Source organism: Pangasianodon hypophthalmus, chromosome 2 (assembly GCF_027358585.1).
Source record: "Pangasianodon hypophthalmus isolate fPanHyp1 chromosome 2, fPanHyp1.pri, whole genome shotgun sequence".
NCBI lineage: Eukaryota > Metazoa > Chordata > Actinopteri > Siluriformes > Pangasiidae > Pangasianodon > Pangasianodon hypophthalmus.
Window position 1 is genome coordinate 33,021,211 of NC_069711.1, and position 17,998 is coordinate 33,039,208.

Genomic DNA, 17,998 nt, shown 5'->3' on the forward strand with positions numbered 1-17,998 from the left:
TCTAGTTAGTATCAGCTAACTAATTTACTCTTTAGATCTGATGACAGCACTTTTGTTTTGTACAAGTAGTTTAAAAAGCCCTTTTTGTGGAATCTAAACGTCTGCAAATGCAGTAAGTCAGTAATTTAGAATAGAGAGCAGTGGTGCAGTAAGTGATAATGAAATGAACACACACACTCACCGGTACCTGAAATGACCCCAAACACATCCTTATGAAGACTGCTGTCAAGTTTAAATGAGGATGCAGTGGGGATGATGGACAGAGGCTCTTCCTTCATGCTCTGTAATGAGGAATGCATTTTAAAGAAAAACTGATGTGTGTACTGGAGTCTGTGGCTTTATATGTGGGTGTGTGGGAATGTTTTTTACTCCTATTCCTGTCCAATCCAGAAGATAATCTGACTGAACTCACACACCTTTTAAGGAATCTGAACAGCCCTGCACATGCTTGAAGGAAATCTGACCAATCCTGCTCACTCCCAAAGATAATCTGACCAATCCTTCTGACTCCCAAAGATAATCTGACCAATCCTGCTCACTCCTGAAGGAAATTTGGCCAATCCAGCATACTCCCTAAGGAAATCTGACCAATCCTGCTCACTCCTGAAGGAAATTTGGCCAATCCAGCATACTCCCTAAGGAAATCTGACCAATCCTGCTCACTCCTGAAGGAAATCAGAGCAATCCTAGATGCTCCTGAAGGAAGTCTGACAAAACCTGACCACAGTCCCGCCTGCTCCTGTAGACACTCTTGACAAATCCTGCACACTCATGCAGTTGGCCCTGGCTGCAATATTTCCTTTACGAGTTTCTATTTCTCAAAATCTAAACAAATTAGCAATTTATCCCACTGTAACCCTGACCAGGATAAAGCAGTTACTGAAGAATGAATGAAAACAGTACATAAGTCATGCAGAGATGGGCAAGCACCATATACACTCTCCTGTTCATGAACATGGACTTTCATTGTCCTGCAAGCTTCATATCTAACTGCTTGCTCTTGCCAACATAACCTAAGTGATAACAGGAACTAACTTCTTTCATGAACATTCCATAATAATAACTAAGAGTCTGATAACACACCTGACTGGTACACATCTCTCTGACATTCAGTCTGTGAACGTTCTCCTGAAGTAGTCCAAACAGGGGCAGGTAGAGAGTGGCTAGCCTAGCCTGCTGACTCTGAAAAACACACACACACACACACACACACACATACACAGGTCAAGCTGTATCATGTTATACTCGACGTCAGTTCCGTCGGGTCAGTGAGGTAAAATGATCTAACCTTGGAGGCGTAGCGATCGTCGAACGTGTGTTTGATCATCAGGCTCTTCAGAACGTTTATGGCGATCTGCTGGATCTCTCGAAACTCCTGCATGGCTCCGCCCACCTCCCGCAGCAGGAGCCCGACCAGGAAGTGATTCCTGCAGAAGTCATCGGTCAGGGAGTAGTCGAGCTGCAGGTCTTCAAGGAGAAGTGTGAGAGTGTGTCTGATTTTAATTAAGATCATATTTAAGAGTCCTAAGTCATTAAAGTCACCAAAAAAATGTGTTTTGAAGAAACGCTTGTTTTTCTCTACTGAGGACAATATTTTTATTTTTATTGCAAGGAAAGGAAAGGAAATTGAAATCCTGACATTACACAGCCACCAGCACAGGCTCAGCTACATACTCCTGTCATGCCAACGCAGGAATCCACCAGGAACTCCACTTCCCAGAACACACTGCGGCCTACAAACATGGCCAATGCAGACTACAATCTCCAACACCTCACTCCACCGTTCACCCGAATACTAATCAGGCAGACCTGTTCTCAATTACACCCTCATGCTATATATACACAAACTCTCCCAATGACTCTCAATTATCTGACTTTTGTTTATTTGTTTGCTATTCTGGTTTCTGCATTTTCCCCTTGAATTGTCGTTTGTTGATTGCCTGACATCTTGCTTGTTCCTGTTTACGAGTTTGCGTCACGTTTTGGATCTGTTTGCCGGTTTTAATGAAAATTCTAAACTGCAATTGCATCCGTCTCTGACTATGTTGCATGAAAATTCATGTCTTTACAACACGAGAGAGAAAAGTACAGAGGCAGACAGAAAGCAACTGGCTTTGAGTGTAATCGAATTTAACCTCCTAAACCTGATTACTGTCAGCATTCGAGTTAAGCAATAAAACCTGAAGCCTGTATACCTTGAAAGCGCAAGATCCTTCCCTTTCCAAATGGCATGGGGAGGTTGAGAGGGACAAAGTGCTCGTGGTTACACACCACCCTGAGAAATGCAAACTTAAACTCATACAGCGTCTGCAGGAGACACAGAGAAAAAAACGAACTCATATTATAGAAAGAAAATTGTTCACATTGTTCATTATTCATGGAAATTCCATTTTCCTGGAAAAAAACATTTGTATCCTAGGAGATAAGTGTGTAATCATTGCATTTAACATTTATGGAAGGAGTCTCCAGTGTCAGCGCTTTGTAACAGTCAGAGGCAACGCTGGAGTTTTAAGTTTACATGAGAGTTCACTCTGCGATTTTTTTGGCAACAAGAGTGACAAGCTGTGCTTTTTGTTTTAGTAACTTCGTGAAAGAGGAAAAAGAGAGGAAGAGAGGCCTGTTTCACAGACATTAAACTATAATGTAACTATAAACGGATAAAAACAAGTATGACGTCATTCTTTAACAAATAAAAAATTGTAATTGTTGGCAAATTTCTGAGATATTAGAAGAATAAATCAAAACAGGACATGCTGTAATAGAAAAACAAAAAATGTTGTCATGGTAACAGTAATTCTGTTTCATCACACCATCCTGTTGTTGATTATTTTCCTATAACAGCACAACACGGATTGTTTTATCCCTTTATTATTATTATACCGTATTATATTGTATATGTATTAATTCTGTACCTTAGGATCTCCAGGCACAAAACAGTTGACATAGTTGTTGATCTGCTTGAAGACGAAGCCACGATCCATAAACGTGAAACACCGCTGTTTAATAAAAGACATAAAATAAAATTGATCAGAGAAATGGATTTCTAATGCCTCTTACACTGAACAAATTGTCTAAAGCGAACTCAGACATCCTGCGTTCGGCACCTTGATGAAGACGGCCAGGCTGTGGTTGGCGTTGCGGGCGGCGTCCAGGTTGTCTTTGTACTTCTGAGTGATGTGAGGCATCAGCATGTTCACCAGAGTCTCCACAGCGTGGTGGAAGGAAGCAGTGAAGCGCTGGTTCCTCGACAGCTGAAAAACGGAGTCGCTTGTTTACAGGGAAATGAGATGCAACGCTACACAATGTTGTACCACGGAGACAAAACTGAATTAAAACCGAGAATGTGCAATGAACATAAAAAGTGCATTTAAAGGAAAAAAAAACAACAACAACCATCCTGACCATATAAAGTATAGTACGTTTAGTCATGAAATTCCCGCATGTGAAGAAGAAATTATGTTCTAGATAATTCTTTTATATATATTCATATTGTATCTCATGTAAGGAAATTCTAAACTAGCCAAAAATCAATGTCACTTCTGTTACTAAGCAACCAACGATGAAACAACTGTTAAACTTAAACATAACACCTCATCGAAACAACATAAACACAATATTTAAATTAGCTAGAATTAGCTAGCTAGTATTTAATTTGAGAACTGGTGAACTTTAAAAGCGTCAGTCAAAAAAGTGTAAATTTTTTAATCTACGTTAACAGTATTGATTAGAGATTAACTGAACTAGCAGCGTAACAGTTCCACTCACTTTGACTTTGCCGGTTTCTATTAAATGCTGGGCCATGGACTTCACTAAGGCCTCGAAGAAGTACCAGGAGTACTGAAACACACATATACACACATATAATTCTGACTCACAAATAAACTTCACAACAGAGTGGGGAAAAAATTACTTAAAAATATTAAAAATACTTAATTAAAAATAAAAGTAGCAGGTCATAATTATATATAATTATATACTTAAACATGGAAAAGTATTTAAAAGAAAAAGGAAATGATTTTAACTACAGTTTGTTGTTTTTAATTTCAACAGTTTTTCACGTTTGCAAATTTTTTTCGAAAATGCCAAAGGTTACGGTCAGGGATGGGGCGGGGTTAGGGGTAGGGTTAGGAGCAGGGATGGGGCGGGGTTAGGGGTAGGGTTAGGAGCAGGAATTATGGGTAGGGTTATAGGGCAGATTTAGTCGACACTACCTCTGCTTACAACTTCATTCATATAAATATGCATTAACACAAATTCAAAACACTTCATGCTTTTTTTTTTATTCGTACAATTTTTTTAACATTAAAGTAACATTAACGTATAAGAGGAGATGAAAGTAATAGACAGTCGCTGTACGAAGATGACAATAAAACTTGGTATGGATTTGATTGAATGTTTTAAATATAGTCAATAAATAGTTAATAAATCAGGGAATAAAGTTATATTAAACAGACTTTTAATTTTTTTAAAAAAAGTATGCATAAATTACTAATCTCCCAAAATGCTACTTGAGTATAGAAACGAACTCCACTTATGAGAGTAAGGTTACGTGTGACAGTGTTGAAATGTGAGGTTAGCGCTTGTGCTTGTGTACGCGTGATGAACGGAGCACCTTGAGGAGTTTGTTGCTGGTGAGGAAATCGGTTGAAGGCTTTAAGATGGCCGTCATGGCTCGGGCCAGCTCCTCATGCACCGTCTTACCGTTTACGGCTGAGCAGGTTTCCGTTTTAAACACATACTGCACGAGATAAAAACACATACAGCCACATTAAACAATCAGAAATACAACGAGAGATTGGAGTACAGTGTGTTATAAAATGTTGGATTAATGTAATTGAATCAGGAGTGATTTTAAAATTGTAATGAATACATTTTGCACACACTTTTACCTTGACATAAGATCTGAGGTAGTGTTCAAGACCCTCCTCGTGACACTGGGCTACGATGTGGACCATCACTCTGCAGACACAGAAATACAAACTACATTTAAAATGCATATACATAATTTAAAAAAATATACATCAGATTAACAAGCAATAAATACACCCCTATTTCATATAGACATGTGGAGTTTCACATCATTTTTTTCAGCACAGATATATTCATGACACACATACACACACTTTTTTCACTGCTAAACTGTGAAGTTACAAGCAGATTTGCGATTGTGATTTTTTTCCTATTACAAAATAGATCTGTGAAAAGATAGAATAGAGTAGGACTCTACACCAGATAATTCCTAAATCATTAAGCAATATACGGTGAATATATATATATATACAGTATAAGACCTGATGTTTCATGGTGATTTTTAAAGACCTTAGAGGTGATAAGATATATTTTCTGTTCTTCACTCCCACCTGGTGGTGTTCACCGCCACGTCTTCGTGACTCGTCGTCGTCAGGACGCGCACCAGCTGATTCAGGATGGTCGGCAGGAACTTAATCATCACGTGACCCTCCATGGCATGGAGACTCTGACAAAGCATGGGGCAAATGTTCTCACGAAATTTTTTTTTAAATCCTAGTCAGTGATTTTCTCCGCTCTATAATCATCCTAATAAAATGCAATGTGTGCTGCGTCTGTAGTACAGGAATGTGATGACTTCACAGGAAAATCACAAGAAAAATACACTTCTCACTTTAAGGTACTTGACCAAATCTCCTTCTGTGGCCTGGACTGAGCCGAACTCCACCTTCTGGCAGTGATGGAAAAAGTTGTGAAGGTGCTGATCCTAAACACAGAGACAGACACAAGGTTAAACAGGGGGAGCTCCAGCATCTTTAGTATGTTCTAAATTAATTAATGAATAATAATAATAATAATAATAATAATAATAATAATGATAATAATGTGTTCCATGTATATAGTGACTCTCTAACAATTAAGTTCACTACACAGAAAAACAGAAGGAGAAAACGTAAGTTTCTGAGAACATCAAGCAAAGCCGAGCTCCAGCACCACCATCTGATGGAAATAAATCGAAATAATCCTGATACAATTTTGTGAAACTATTTAATAAGATAAATCATGCTTATAGACAGCTCCAGAACCACACATTTCATGTATTTTACATGTAAAGGACGGAGCAATGCAACTGCTTTTGAAAAAAACATGTAGCTGTTTGGTCAAATGTTTAAAAAGTTTAACTTTTTAGAAAAATGGTGAGTGACGTCAAGCACTTTATTTTTTACCTTTGGACCAAACAGGTTGCAAGTTGGAGGACGAAAGAGTGAACAAACCTTTAGGATTCTAATATTTTGATATCAGATTAATGCCAAAACTGGGAGAACTGAGAAAACTGAAAAGATCTGGCAACCCGACTGTAACATTACTCATCGTACACATGGAGAGAAAGAATATATTCTCAGTAAAATATTATAAAAAAAAAAGGTCTTATTCAGTGATTATCCATATAATCACATTTCCATGAGATCACTGCTGAGAAGTAACATTAGTATTTAATTTATCTGCTACTATATAAAGTTCTCAACTTTACCTGTGCAAAGTGATTAGAATCAAATTAGCACATCTTACATTTTGATTTAGCACAAATTAGAACAAATTTAATATGAACAGGATGATTAGATGGATAATTGCCTAAGATTTTTTTCCCCCTAATAGCATATAAATTGAATGGTTAATTAACTGTTCTCAGTTTAACTCCTGGACACTGAGATGATCTGAGACGTTAAAGAAGAAGAAGACAATAATGATGTCTTTCTGACTTACCTGGGTGTAGACCGTGGAGACGAGGTGCGTGGACACTCGGAAGAGAGGACGACCTCCATCCACCCACTTCACCTCCGCACCACAGTGCTGCTGTACAAACAGCACACAATTACAGTATCATTTAAAATAATCCAGATTAATAATCAACACTAATCCTGTATCTGAGTCACATGTTGTAAAGAATAAAACAAATTATGTCATGCTGTAAAAGGAAAATAATCAACAACAAGGTGCTGTGATGAATCAGAGTTACTGTTCACACCCTGACGTTGATTATTTTCCTACAACAGCACATCCTGAAGTGGTGTATTCCTCTTACCTCACAGCAACATGTCAATAACAATATTTTTTTATTTATTTAACAACAACACATCATACTTTTTATACCATTTATAGAGGAATGTCTGTAAAACAAGTTAGTTCCTGTTCTCACTCACGTTATAGCAGCTATAAATTCTTTCACTCACTTTCTTTTTACGTTAATAAGACAGAGGAAAAGATGCAGCTTGTCATGTTACTGAGAAACCTCAAAGCGTAAACTTGTCTTTTTACAGAAGATGTTGGAAAACTCAAAGTTACAGCGTTACCTCTGACTGTTACGAAGCACTGACACTGGAGACTCCTTCCCTAAATGTTAAATGTTACAGAAAACTTCACAATATCAATGATTACACATGTTTTTTTTTAATCACGTTTATGCTTATGGCACAATTTTAGTCACGTTTAATCCTGTTTCTCTTAAAAAAATTAACCACCACCTTCTGACCAATGAGAATCGAGCATTCAGCAGCAGCATGGTGTAAGGAAATTTATATAAATCAGAATTTTATTTCTGCAGATCAGATCAGATCAGATCATGACACTGGGTCAACACTAGACTAAATCGCAGATGAACTGCGACTAGAAAACTGACAGCATGCGTCTATCCATAACCCTCCACTTCCTGTTCCACATAACGAGCTCGGTGGTTACCTTGTTAACGCCCTCGTGGCTGCTCAGGTATCCGGGAGGTAAATTCAACGCCACAGAGACGTGCTGCTCACTCACGATCACTCGGCCGTCCTTCAGCAGAGGCAACCACGCAGAACCCACTGATACACACAGAGGAACATCTTTAAATCGATTTGTTCTCATTCTTCAGAGCCAAACCCAAAGCAGCACAGGTGGTGGTGGTGTACCTGGCGTCTCCACCACGTCCCGCTTCTTTGTGCTGCTGTCACAGCTGATGTGGTAGAAGGTGAAGAGCAGGTGATGTTTCTCATGCAGCTGAGTAGGAAGCTCCATCTTAATCTGACACACAGAATGCAAAAGAGAAGATTATCATCATCTAATGACATTCGTTAAAAAAACACACACACACACACGATCATATTACACTGAATTATTTAATAATGCAGAAAGCAATATATCACAATTATTAAAGCAGAAGTATGTGACCTTTTGGGGGGGGCAATTTCTCAAAAGAATATGGTCAAATTTATCTAGTGTTGTTTTTTTCCATATAAGCTCATTTTTAGATATTTTCTTTCTAATTAGTGCTTAAAATTAACACTTAAGGCTTTAACATGATGATACAAAGTTACATACTGCAGCTTTAATAATCCAAATCTGTATATCAGCAATTGGCTCTTTAAATCCGCAGGGATCTCACCTCGTCATAGAACTCTGGGTTTTGCTGGTGATGCAGCACTGCTGCATAGGCGTGTGTGCTGAAGAGAGAACCTCCTGGACGAGCGTAGATACACTACACACACACACACACACACACACACACAAACCCTTTATACAGTATATAGCATAAATAAATCAAGGTGGAATTAGAGAAATATTTAAAATCAATAAAGGTGAGTGCATGTGTGAGGTTATACCTTAAGTGGCTTTGCATCCTCGTCATCAGAATCCCTGAACTCGACACACACTGCAACGTTCCTCGCCTGAAACACACAGAGTCAGATTTCCTTACGCTGTGAAATATCCAAGTCAGAAGAAATCGATATTGCAGAAGCTCCACTTCTGGCTAATCACTCTGCCTAGTGGTTGCTACTTTGGCCACTTCAGCATTCACTCAGCCACAAAAAGAACAAGGAGTTTCTAATAAATAATTAACATAATTTGTAAATAAAAGATTAAAGCCTTAACCTGGAATTAAAACCTTGTCCTAAGATTAAAATCTTGATTTGGGATTAAAATCTTTAACCTTGGATTAAAACGTTGACCTAATGGTCCCTGAGGTATAGAACATGAAATTAAAATATCGACCTGAGATTAAAAACCTGACCTAGGATAAAAACCTGAACCTCAGATTACAGCTTTAATTTAGGATTAAAAATTAATTTGGGATTAAGATCTTTATGTGGGATTAAACCTTGACCAGAGATTAAAACCTCTAACTGAGTTTAAAAACTTGTCCTAAGATTAAAACCTTGAATTGGGTTAAAATCTTGACCTAATGGTCTCTGAGGTTTAGAAACTGGGATTAAAACCTTGACCCCGGAATAAATCCTTAACCTGGGATTAACACAGTGTCCTAAAATTAAAACCTGGGATTAAAAACTTAACCAAATGATCTCTGAGGTTTAGAACCTGGGATTAAAACACTGTCCTAAAATTAAAACCTGGGATTAAAAACTTAACCAAATGATCTCTGAGGTTTAGAACCTGGGATTAAAACACTGTCCTAAAATTAAAACCTGATATTAAAACCTTGACCTGGGATTAAAACTTTGATCTGAAATTAAAAACTTGACCTGGGATTAATTCCGATGGTCTTCCAGTCTAATAAAGTAAACAACAATAATGTTAAAGTATTAAAATATTTTTCTTCTCTTTTCCTTTGAGGGATTCTTCCATTTTCCATAATCCATCTATTATATGATGCCATTTTGGTAATGCAAAATTAGTATAATTAACGCTAAGTGAAATTTTAAAATAAATGGAATAAATGAAACTTATAATAAGATTATAATGGTATTGTAAATTATTATGATGACTTTAAAATAAAGTTTAAAATTCAGTGCAATGGGACTAACCGATTTAAAAGTTTAACGGTTTGATTTAATCCGGATTAAAGCTCAGTGTTTGTTGGTGTAACCCAGTTCTAACCCAGCACACTGAACCCAGGGGTTAACGACTAAGATGGTGTTTTACCTTCGCAAAGGACTTCTGGTTGTCGTATTTGAGGTGTTTGGGGTAAACGTAGAGGTGATTGTTGTAGGTGGTGAAGGGCTGCGAGCACTTAGCGATGCAGGGTACGAACTCCTCGACCTCTAACAGAAGCCCACGTTCATTTCCCTCATAGGGACGCACAGGGATGTAGGAGGAAGTGACACAATCTGACCAATCGAGAGACAGAGAAAGAGAGAGCGAGAGAGAGAGAGAGAGAGTCAGAGGTAATGCACATATGCATGCATACATACATAAACTCTACCTGTACTCGCTACTAACTCACATACAGCTAAGATAGCGAGGCAAACAGCTATCATTTAACACATACACACGACAGACAAAAGTACTGTTTGCTTAAAGCGGCAGTCTGTAACTTTTAATGGCCTCTGCTGCCTGCGAGGTGAACTGCAATCGCAATGAAAACACCAACCAGCGTTTACGTTCACGCAAACCAAACCCACATGCTCTGTTGAAAGAACTTTCACAGAAAGTAAAACTCTCACAGCTGAGCAGCTCTGTCCTGGGGCTCATTTCAGGGCCAGAAAAGTGTTCACAAGAGCATTAAATAAAGCAGCTAAAAAGATCCACTGCATCAAAATAATGACAAACACTGATTTTTTTCAGGTAAGGTTAAAAATGATTTTTACACGTCACCAAAAATGACAAACTGTACCTTTAAGTGTGGAGTGTGTTGCTAAACTGCAAACAAGTTTAGCTATCTAGAGTGAAGTGTATGCAGAGTTATAAGTGTGTTTGCACCCAAGAAAAACACAAGGAGCTTTAGGAGTTATCTTCTGAATGTCCTTGCTTTTGCAATTTTATTACATTTCAACCAATGTATTTACGTCCAGGTGATTGTTCAGACCCACATTTTACTCATTTTAATTTTAAATCTCCCACCTGATGGGTTTAAAGGAATTAATTTTTAAACCAATATCCTTTTTGTTGTAGGTATTAACTACCAAGAGGACCATCTCTGCAACCTTCTTTCATGCCTCTGCTTGGCCATGCAGGATTTTCACCTCTCTACAGAAGATTCATGACACTCGCAATACAGAACTGCTGCAGTATCGATGCTTTAGTGGGTAAAAGCTTGTGGTGTCGATAAGCAGACTGAAAGTTGGACCACTTCTTTAATTCATCCAGGTAAGTTAACTGTCGTGTAACACAGGATTAGAATCTGACGACAGGGAGAATGCTTTTCAACACATTCCAGATAAAATCATGAAAATGTGAAACAGGAAGCGGCGAAAATAAACCTTACTGATCACATCAGGAGCGACGCTGTCAACAGTTACATCCAGGTTTCCCAGAATGACAGGAAGCTTGGCCATCTTCTCAGGTCTGTGTAGAAAATGAGATTTATTTAGATGATCAACAAGATAGAAGCAGAAATAGACCTGCATACAGACAGGATACACACACACACACACACACACACACACACGCTGTGCTCGAAAAGTAACGTTCATTACAAAGTCATTAAGAATGATGCACATGAGATCTCAACTCCTGAGAAGTGATCACTAACTTCCTGAAATCAGCCAGCAGTTTGAAAAGATCCTCGTCTGAGAGTTTACTGCTTTCCTGCCTGTAGAGAGCGGAGAATCGAGCGCTTTTGTCCAGAGTCCCTGAGGCGTCTTTAAACACGGGCCTGCGAACACACACGCAGCAATACGTAAAATAAAAAAAATCACCCTTGCTCAAGGATCTTTATAAAAATATCACGTCTCCAAGCAACACCGTCTCACCTGGCAGTCCAGGCGAAAGGCATCTTGTACTGTCCCAGCCTGCTGCAGGCCATTTTGGCGTTCTTCAGCACCTTCTGAGCCACCTGAGCAACAGGACACATTATTTTCTCTTTAAAAAAACAAGCTTGCGTTACGCTGCACTATAGAACGGAGTCACCAAAGCCATTGAGGCTTTGTCTGAACCAACAAAACACTCTGTGTCATGCTCTTATAGGAAAATAATCAATGTGTGATGAAGCAGAGTTACTGTTATCACCCAGAAGCTGATTATTTTCTTATAACTGCACACCATGAAGTGTTTTGTTCCTTCTTTTACAACAGCAATTTTTCTTTTTTCAATAAAAAAATGACACATCGTACTTTTTTATTTATTGACAGTTACATTTAATATTGTGAAACGCCTACGAAACAAGTTACTTCCTGTTATTCTTGGAATTCGCTGATTCTGTGGCATAAAGTCTTATAATATTTGTCATTCCTAAGATTGAAAAAAAAATCCACTTTTGGATGTGTAATATCTGATGTTCTACTTCTAGCTGCAGAAAACAGTTTAGTCCCCAAAGCTGTTCTTATGGAGTTTTATTCAACTTTTACAGTAAAAAAAAAAAAAGAAAGAAAAAAAGAAAGGAAGAAATTCTGGTTATTTATTATTTATGCTTTCATGAACATTGTAACTCATAAATTCCCAAATGTTTCTCTCCATCTCTAAAAGGAAATATTACACAACTGTACAGTTTAATGTTTTAAACTGTGACTAAAAATGAAAGAAAATGTACTACAAATATACAAGTATGGCATACATGTTTATTATATTTCAATAACACATCCATTATTAGTGATTTTTTTTTTCTAATTACAGGAAAATCCATTACAGACACTTTGGATAGAGGATGAAAAGTCCTGGAGGATTCCTTTAAGGTGTGTGTGTGTGTGTGTGTGTGTGTGTGTGTGTGTGTGTGTTGTTAGTACCTTAGCGGAGTCGGAGCTCTTCATATATGGCTCAGCACAATGTGTAATGCCCCCTTGCAGCACTTTCTCTATCCGAGCCACCAGGAAGATGTCTGGGTGTGGACACGTCACAGAGAACACACCCTGATAAACACACACACACACACACACACACATAAACACAAACACTATAATAGCATATATACTACATACAGCAAACTGAGCCGAAATGACAGTCATGACAGACTGAGTGGTATGTGGTCACCTTGGTGGGGTACTGCAGCGCCCCCTCTGTCAGCCCGTTCAGTTGCGTGTGTGTGTGTGCAGTGTGTGACTCTTCCGCATGTCCGTTCATCACAGAACAGTGTGGTGGGATCATGGCGCGCACCAGCGGGTGATTGAGATCCACGTGGAAATCGGCGGAGATCTTTCTGCTGTTTTGTACGTCAAACAGTGAAAGAGTCACGAAGAACGGCTCCACCTGCGAAGACAAAAACGACAAACTTCCACCGTTTAATTTCTTTCTTTTTTATTTTTTAAATCCTGCATTCTTATGAGGAACCTCCTAGTGGCTTGGATTGTAATTACAGCTAGCCCACTGTACTTATGGACGCTCCTGCGATGCAGACACAAGCTTCCAGGAGACGTCCAGAGTAAATCTGGTTATTAACAAACGATTTTTATGCTTAAAGCAGCTTCTTAACCTGTGACAGCATAAAAAAATCTGCAAAACTCCACAGCTGGGGTGACGTGAGTTCAATGCGATGTGTGTATAATATTTAACGACACAGAGCATTTTAAAGGTGTCGTCCCCATGGTGAGTGTGTGTCGTACGTTAGTCGTAGGTCCGCCCTCGTTCTCTGTCACACAGCCCTGTAAGTTAAAGGACAGATCATTGCAGCTGACCAGAACCCTCTTCCCAAACTTCTCCTCAAACTGTTTCACATCCGGCTCGATGCCTGACAGATCCAGCCTCTGTGGACAAACACACACACACACCCATCACACACACTAAAGTAATATTCAGACAATAATAATTTTTATTATAACTATTACAACAGTAAGGAGTCTCCAGTGTCAGTGCTTCTGAGTTCACCTGTGTGTCTGGATCCAAGGTGAAAAGCTTGAGTCGCGTTTCATTGCACATCTTGGATTCGATGTCTCGAGCACTCTATTAAAAAAAAGAAAGAAAGAAAGAAAAGAAAATGTCATTAGTCAAACTGACCAAAAGCAGCAAAGAATCTAAATAATTTTTCTTAATTCAGCACCTGGTCTTAAAACCATTTCATTAATATACCATGTGAAGCATGTATAAAATCAGGGACATGTTTTAAAGCAATGTGAAAAGTTATTGTAATATCACACCGTGAATTAATATTTCATTTAGAAAATTAACTCACAGCTTTTAAGAAAAAAGTCTCCTCTAGGAACCTTTAGACAATTCCTAGTGGTAAGATGAGATCCTAATGATCCTAATGTATGAAATGTTTCCATCTAATAAATACAAAACACACACACACAAACACACACACACACACACACACACTGCATCAGTAGTACCAGATACCTGAAAAGTGTCCTGAAAGTTCTCGGATGAGATATCTGACTTTCCCAATTCATCATCTGCAACACAGCAGAAAAAAAAAAACACACATATTAAACACAAACACAAATACAACAACAGACAGTGTAGCTACAACATGTGTGTCGCTACACCATGAATACTGCATTTAATATTTTCCCAAATTCTTTTGTGAAGGTTCAATTTTAAAACAAACCTTAAAACAGAGCTTGTGTTTTATTTCTACTCTTTTATAAGCCCTTTGCTGAATATTACTGAATATTGTAATTATTTATTGTGTATCATGGTATCACACACACACACACACACACACACCGTCGTGTAGCTCTCCGTTCCGCGGCTCCTGCATGGCCAGCTCAAAGCAGCTGTGTAGGATTTTGTTAAGGATGTTGATCCAGTCGTCCATCTCAGCCTCGCTGTCGGCAGCCAGCAGGTACGTGCTTTTATCCTGCATCTTCAGCTCGAAGGCAAAACGCCGCACTTTACTGTTCTACACACACACACACACACACACACGCACACACACAGGCACACACACAAATGACCAGAAATTAAGACTTCATAAATACAGCTACAAATATATTCATTAAACATGTTTATATCACCGAGCTGTTAAATTCTGGATTCTGATTGGTCAGAAGGTGTTGATTAATTTTCTATAACAGCAGATCTGACAATAATTTAGCTGCAAATCACAGGTTTATATTAACGCGCTCGTTCTAATACATTATCGTTTCTATAGTAACAGCTCATTCAATTCGGACACTTGACACGAAAACAGATTAACCACCCTGCTGTTGATTATCTTCCTATAACAGCACAACAGTTCTGTTTTATTCCTTTGTTCTAGTGTTAATATTCATTAACACCTATTACCTGTTGGCATTTATATTGGTCTGAAAAATACACGTTTACATTCATATGTGATCTGTGATTATTATTTATTTCCTTCTTTATTTCAGTATTTCAGGCAAAGAACAGCTCCATAGTTTCAGCCCCGCCCTCAGAGAGCACTTCACTCCGTCCACATTTAGCCTTCACCTCTCCTTGTCCTTGGCTGAGTCATGCTGACAGCAACAAAACACACAAGTAAAGAGTGCTGAAGGCAAACACAAAGACCCAACCGCATCAAAGTCTGCTGCTCTTAAAGTGAAAAAAAAAAACAAAATGACAGCTCTCTGCTTTAAAGGCATTTTCATTTCCTCAGAGGAGATATTCCGCACTTTCCCAAAGCTAGCATTGCTTAAAAGAATTTTGTTCAACACCAACTGGCAACAAAATGCTACAGAAAAAATTGCATAGCTAACTTTCAATCTTAAAAAAGAGTGGATTCAGAAAATGTGTCCATCATCAATGGTGCTCTGTTTTCCATTTAACTATATACCAAAACACTACAAAATTAAAAAAAATACAATTTACTTTAGTAAAGTTGTCTGTAAAATTTTCGCATGTCAAACGGAACTAAATTATGTTTAATTGTGTTGAAAAATGCCAATCAGCCATAAATGAGAAATGACAAAATGGTGACTAAACAGTGAAAGAGCTTCTCCTAAGCACGATGTGCACTAAACCTTCCAATAATGCAGCTCAGCCATTGCAGTGCATCAGCTACCAAAGACACACACTAACTCTTTATTCTTTTATCGGGTGCCATTACTTTTGTCCTAACGTATGAATTTGTTTTGGATTCATAAATAAATTTGTTTGTATCCGTACATGCTCAATGTGTGTATGACGGTCTTCATACCTGGACCACACCCATGCAGGAGTCGAGAAAGATTGTCCCTTTGGGCTCTTTGGAGATTTTCTCATCCTTATAGAAGTTCAGATTGTAGGATCCGTCCCCCTGCTGCGCCAGCTGGAAATATCTCCTCTTAAAAGACTGGAGAAAAGACAAATGGGGACAAACAAAGAATGATTAAAATGTGTTACACAAAAAGACACAAAAATTCATGTCTAAATATAACGTTTAGAGAGCGTGGGAAAATAAACTAAGAACAGGAAGTCAGATAGACCTGGCTTCATGACAGGGTCAAGTGAGACACTGGTGGACTCGGGAATGAGGATTTCCCTTCCGGTTCCCCTTATGGTCAAATAAACAGTGAAAGTGCCCTCTAGGGTGCCCCTGTGGCAGATAAAACATGATAGAATGCCCTCTAGGGTGCCCCTGTGGCAGATAAAACATGATAGAATGCCCTCTAGGGTGCCCCTGTGGCAGATAAAACATGATAGAATGCCCTCTAGGGTGCCCCTGTGGCAGATAAAATGTGATAGAATGCCCTCTAGGGTGCCCCTGTGGCAGATAAAACATGATAGAATGCCCTCTAGGGTGCCCCTGTGGCAGATAAAACATGATAGAATGCCCTCTAGGGTGCCCCTGTGGCAGATAAAACATGATAGAATGCCCTCTAGGGTGCCCTTGTGGCAGATAAAATGTGATAGAATGCCCTCTAGGGTGCCCCTGTGGCAGATAAAACATGATAGAATGCCCTCTAGGGTGCCCCTGTGGCAGATAAAACATGATAGAATGCCCTCTAGGGTGCCCCTGTGGCAGATAAAACATGATAGAATGCCCTCTAGGGTGCCCCTGTGGCAGATAAAACATGATAGAATGCCCTCTAGGGTGCCCCTGTGGCAGATAAAACGTGATAGAATGCCCTCTAGGGTGCCCCTGTGGCAGATAAAATGTGATAGAATGCCCTCTAGGGTGCCCCTGTGGCAGATAAAATGTGATAGAATGCCCTCTAGGGTGCCCCTGTGGCAGATAAAACATGATAGAATGCCCTCTAGGGTGCCCCTGTGGCAGATAAAACATGATAGAATGCCCTCTAGGGTGCCCCTGTGGCAGATAAAACATGATAGAATGCCCTCTAGGGTGCCCCTGTGGCAGATAAAACATGATAGAATGCCCTCTAGGGTGCCCCTGTGGCAGATAAAACGTGATAGAATGCCCTCTAGGGTGCCCCTGTGGCAGATAAAACATGATAGAATGCCCTCTAGGGTGCCCCTGTGGGAGATAAAACATGATAGAATGCCCTCTAGGGTGCCCCTGTGGCAGATAAAACATGATAGAATGCCCTCTAGGGTGCCCCTGTGGCAGATAAAATGTGATGACGTGCCCTCTAGGGTGCCCCTGTGGCAGATAAAACATGATAGAATGCCCTCTAGGGTGCCCCTGTGGCAGATAAAATGTGATAGAATGCCCTCTAGGGTGCCCCTGTGGCAGATAAAACATGATAGAATGCCCTCTAGGGTGCCCCTGTGGGAGATAAAACATGATAGAATGCCCTCTAGGGTGCTCCTGTGGCAGATAAAATGTGATGACGTGCCCTCTAGGGTGCCCCTGTGGCAGATAAAACATGATAGAATGCCCTCTAGGGTGCTCCTGTGGCAGATAAAATGTGATGAAGTGCCCTCTAGGGTGCAAAGACAGTACAAAAATATGATGAAGTGCCCTCTAGGGTGCCAAGACTGTATATAAAATGTGATAAAGTGCCCCTTAGGGTGCCAATGCTTTAGACAAACCATGATGAAGTGTCCCATAGGGTGCCAGTATGGTAGATAAAAGGTGACAAAAAGTGTTCTCTGGGATGACCTTACAGTGGAGAAAACATGAAAAGTGGAAAAACCATGATGAAATGCCCTTTAGGGTGCCGCTATGTACAAGAAAACATGATGAAGTGCCCCTGTATGGTGCTGCTACATGCGGGAAAAATGATGAAGTGCTAGAATGGGTGTCTTTCCACTGCAGAAAATGAGACGAAGAGTCATATAGTCTCCCCTACATGTGAAAAAATGAGATGCAGTGCCCTCTAGGTGC

At 39.4% G+C, this 17,998-nt stretch overlaps 1 protein-coding gene across 1 annotated transcript in view; it reads right to left on the reverse strand.

Annotated features, from left to right (window-relative positions):
- The window catches only part of dock9b (dedicator of cytokinesis 9b), a 68,607-nt gene that overhangs the window by 21,742 nt on the left and 28,867 nt on the right, over positions 1-17,998 (reverse strand). The window contains exons 7-33 of the mRNA XM_026933097.3: positions 15,926-16,060; positions 14,494-14,668; positions 14,164-14,219; positions 13,693-13,767; positions 13,431-13,571; positions 12,862-13,077; positions 12,618-12,740; positions 11,649-11,731; positions 11,429-11,551; positions 11,162-11,241; positions 9,880-10,064; positions 8,601-8,666; positions 8,384-8,476; positions 7,911-8,022; positions 7,705-7,823; positions 6,733-6,822; positions 5,642-5,734; positions 5,361-5,476; positions 4,890-4,959; positions 4,613-4,738; positions 3,766-3,837; positions 3,105-3,251; positions 2,913-2,996; positions 2,196-2,307; positions 1,289-1,467; positions 1,084-1,182; positions 182-281 (exon numbers count right to left, since the gene is read on the reverse strand). Of these exons, the coding sequence (XP_026788898.3) occupies positions 182-281; positions 1,084-1,182; positions 1,289-1,467; positions 2,196-2,307; positions 2,913-2,996; positions 3,105-3,251; positions 3,766-3,837; positions 4,613-4,738; positions 4,890-4,959; positions 5,361-5,476; positions 5,642-5,734; positions 6,733-6,822; positions 7,705-7,823; positions 7,911-8,022; positions 8,384-8,476; positions 8,601-8,666; positions 9,880-10,064; positions 11,162-11,241; positions 11,429-11,551; positions 11,649-11,731; positions 12,618-12,740; positions 12,862-13,077; positions 13,431-13,571; positions 13,693-13,767; positions 14,164-14,219; positions 14,494-14,668; positions 15,926-16,060 (3,070 nt within the window). The remainder of the gene's footprint in view (positions 1-181; positions 282-1,083; positions 1,183-1,288; positions 1,468-2,195; positions 2,308-2,912; positions 2,997-3,104; positions 3,252-3,765; positions 3,838-4,612; positions 4,739-4,889; positions 4,960-5,360; positions 5,477-5,641; positions 5,735-6,732; positions 6,823-7,704; positions 7,824-7,910; positions 8,023-8,383; positions 8,477-8,600; positions 8,667-9,879; positions 10,065-11,161; positions 11,242-11,428; positions 11,552-11,648; positions 11,732-12,617; positions 12,741-12,861; positions 13,078-13,430; positions 13,572-13,692; positions 13,768-14,163; positions 14,220-14,493; positions 14,669-15,925; positions 16,061-17,998) is intronic.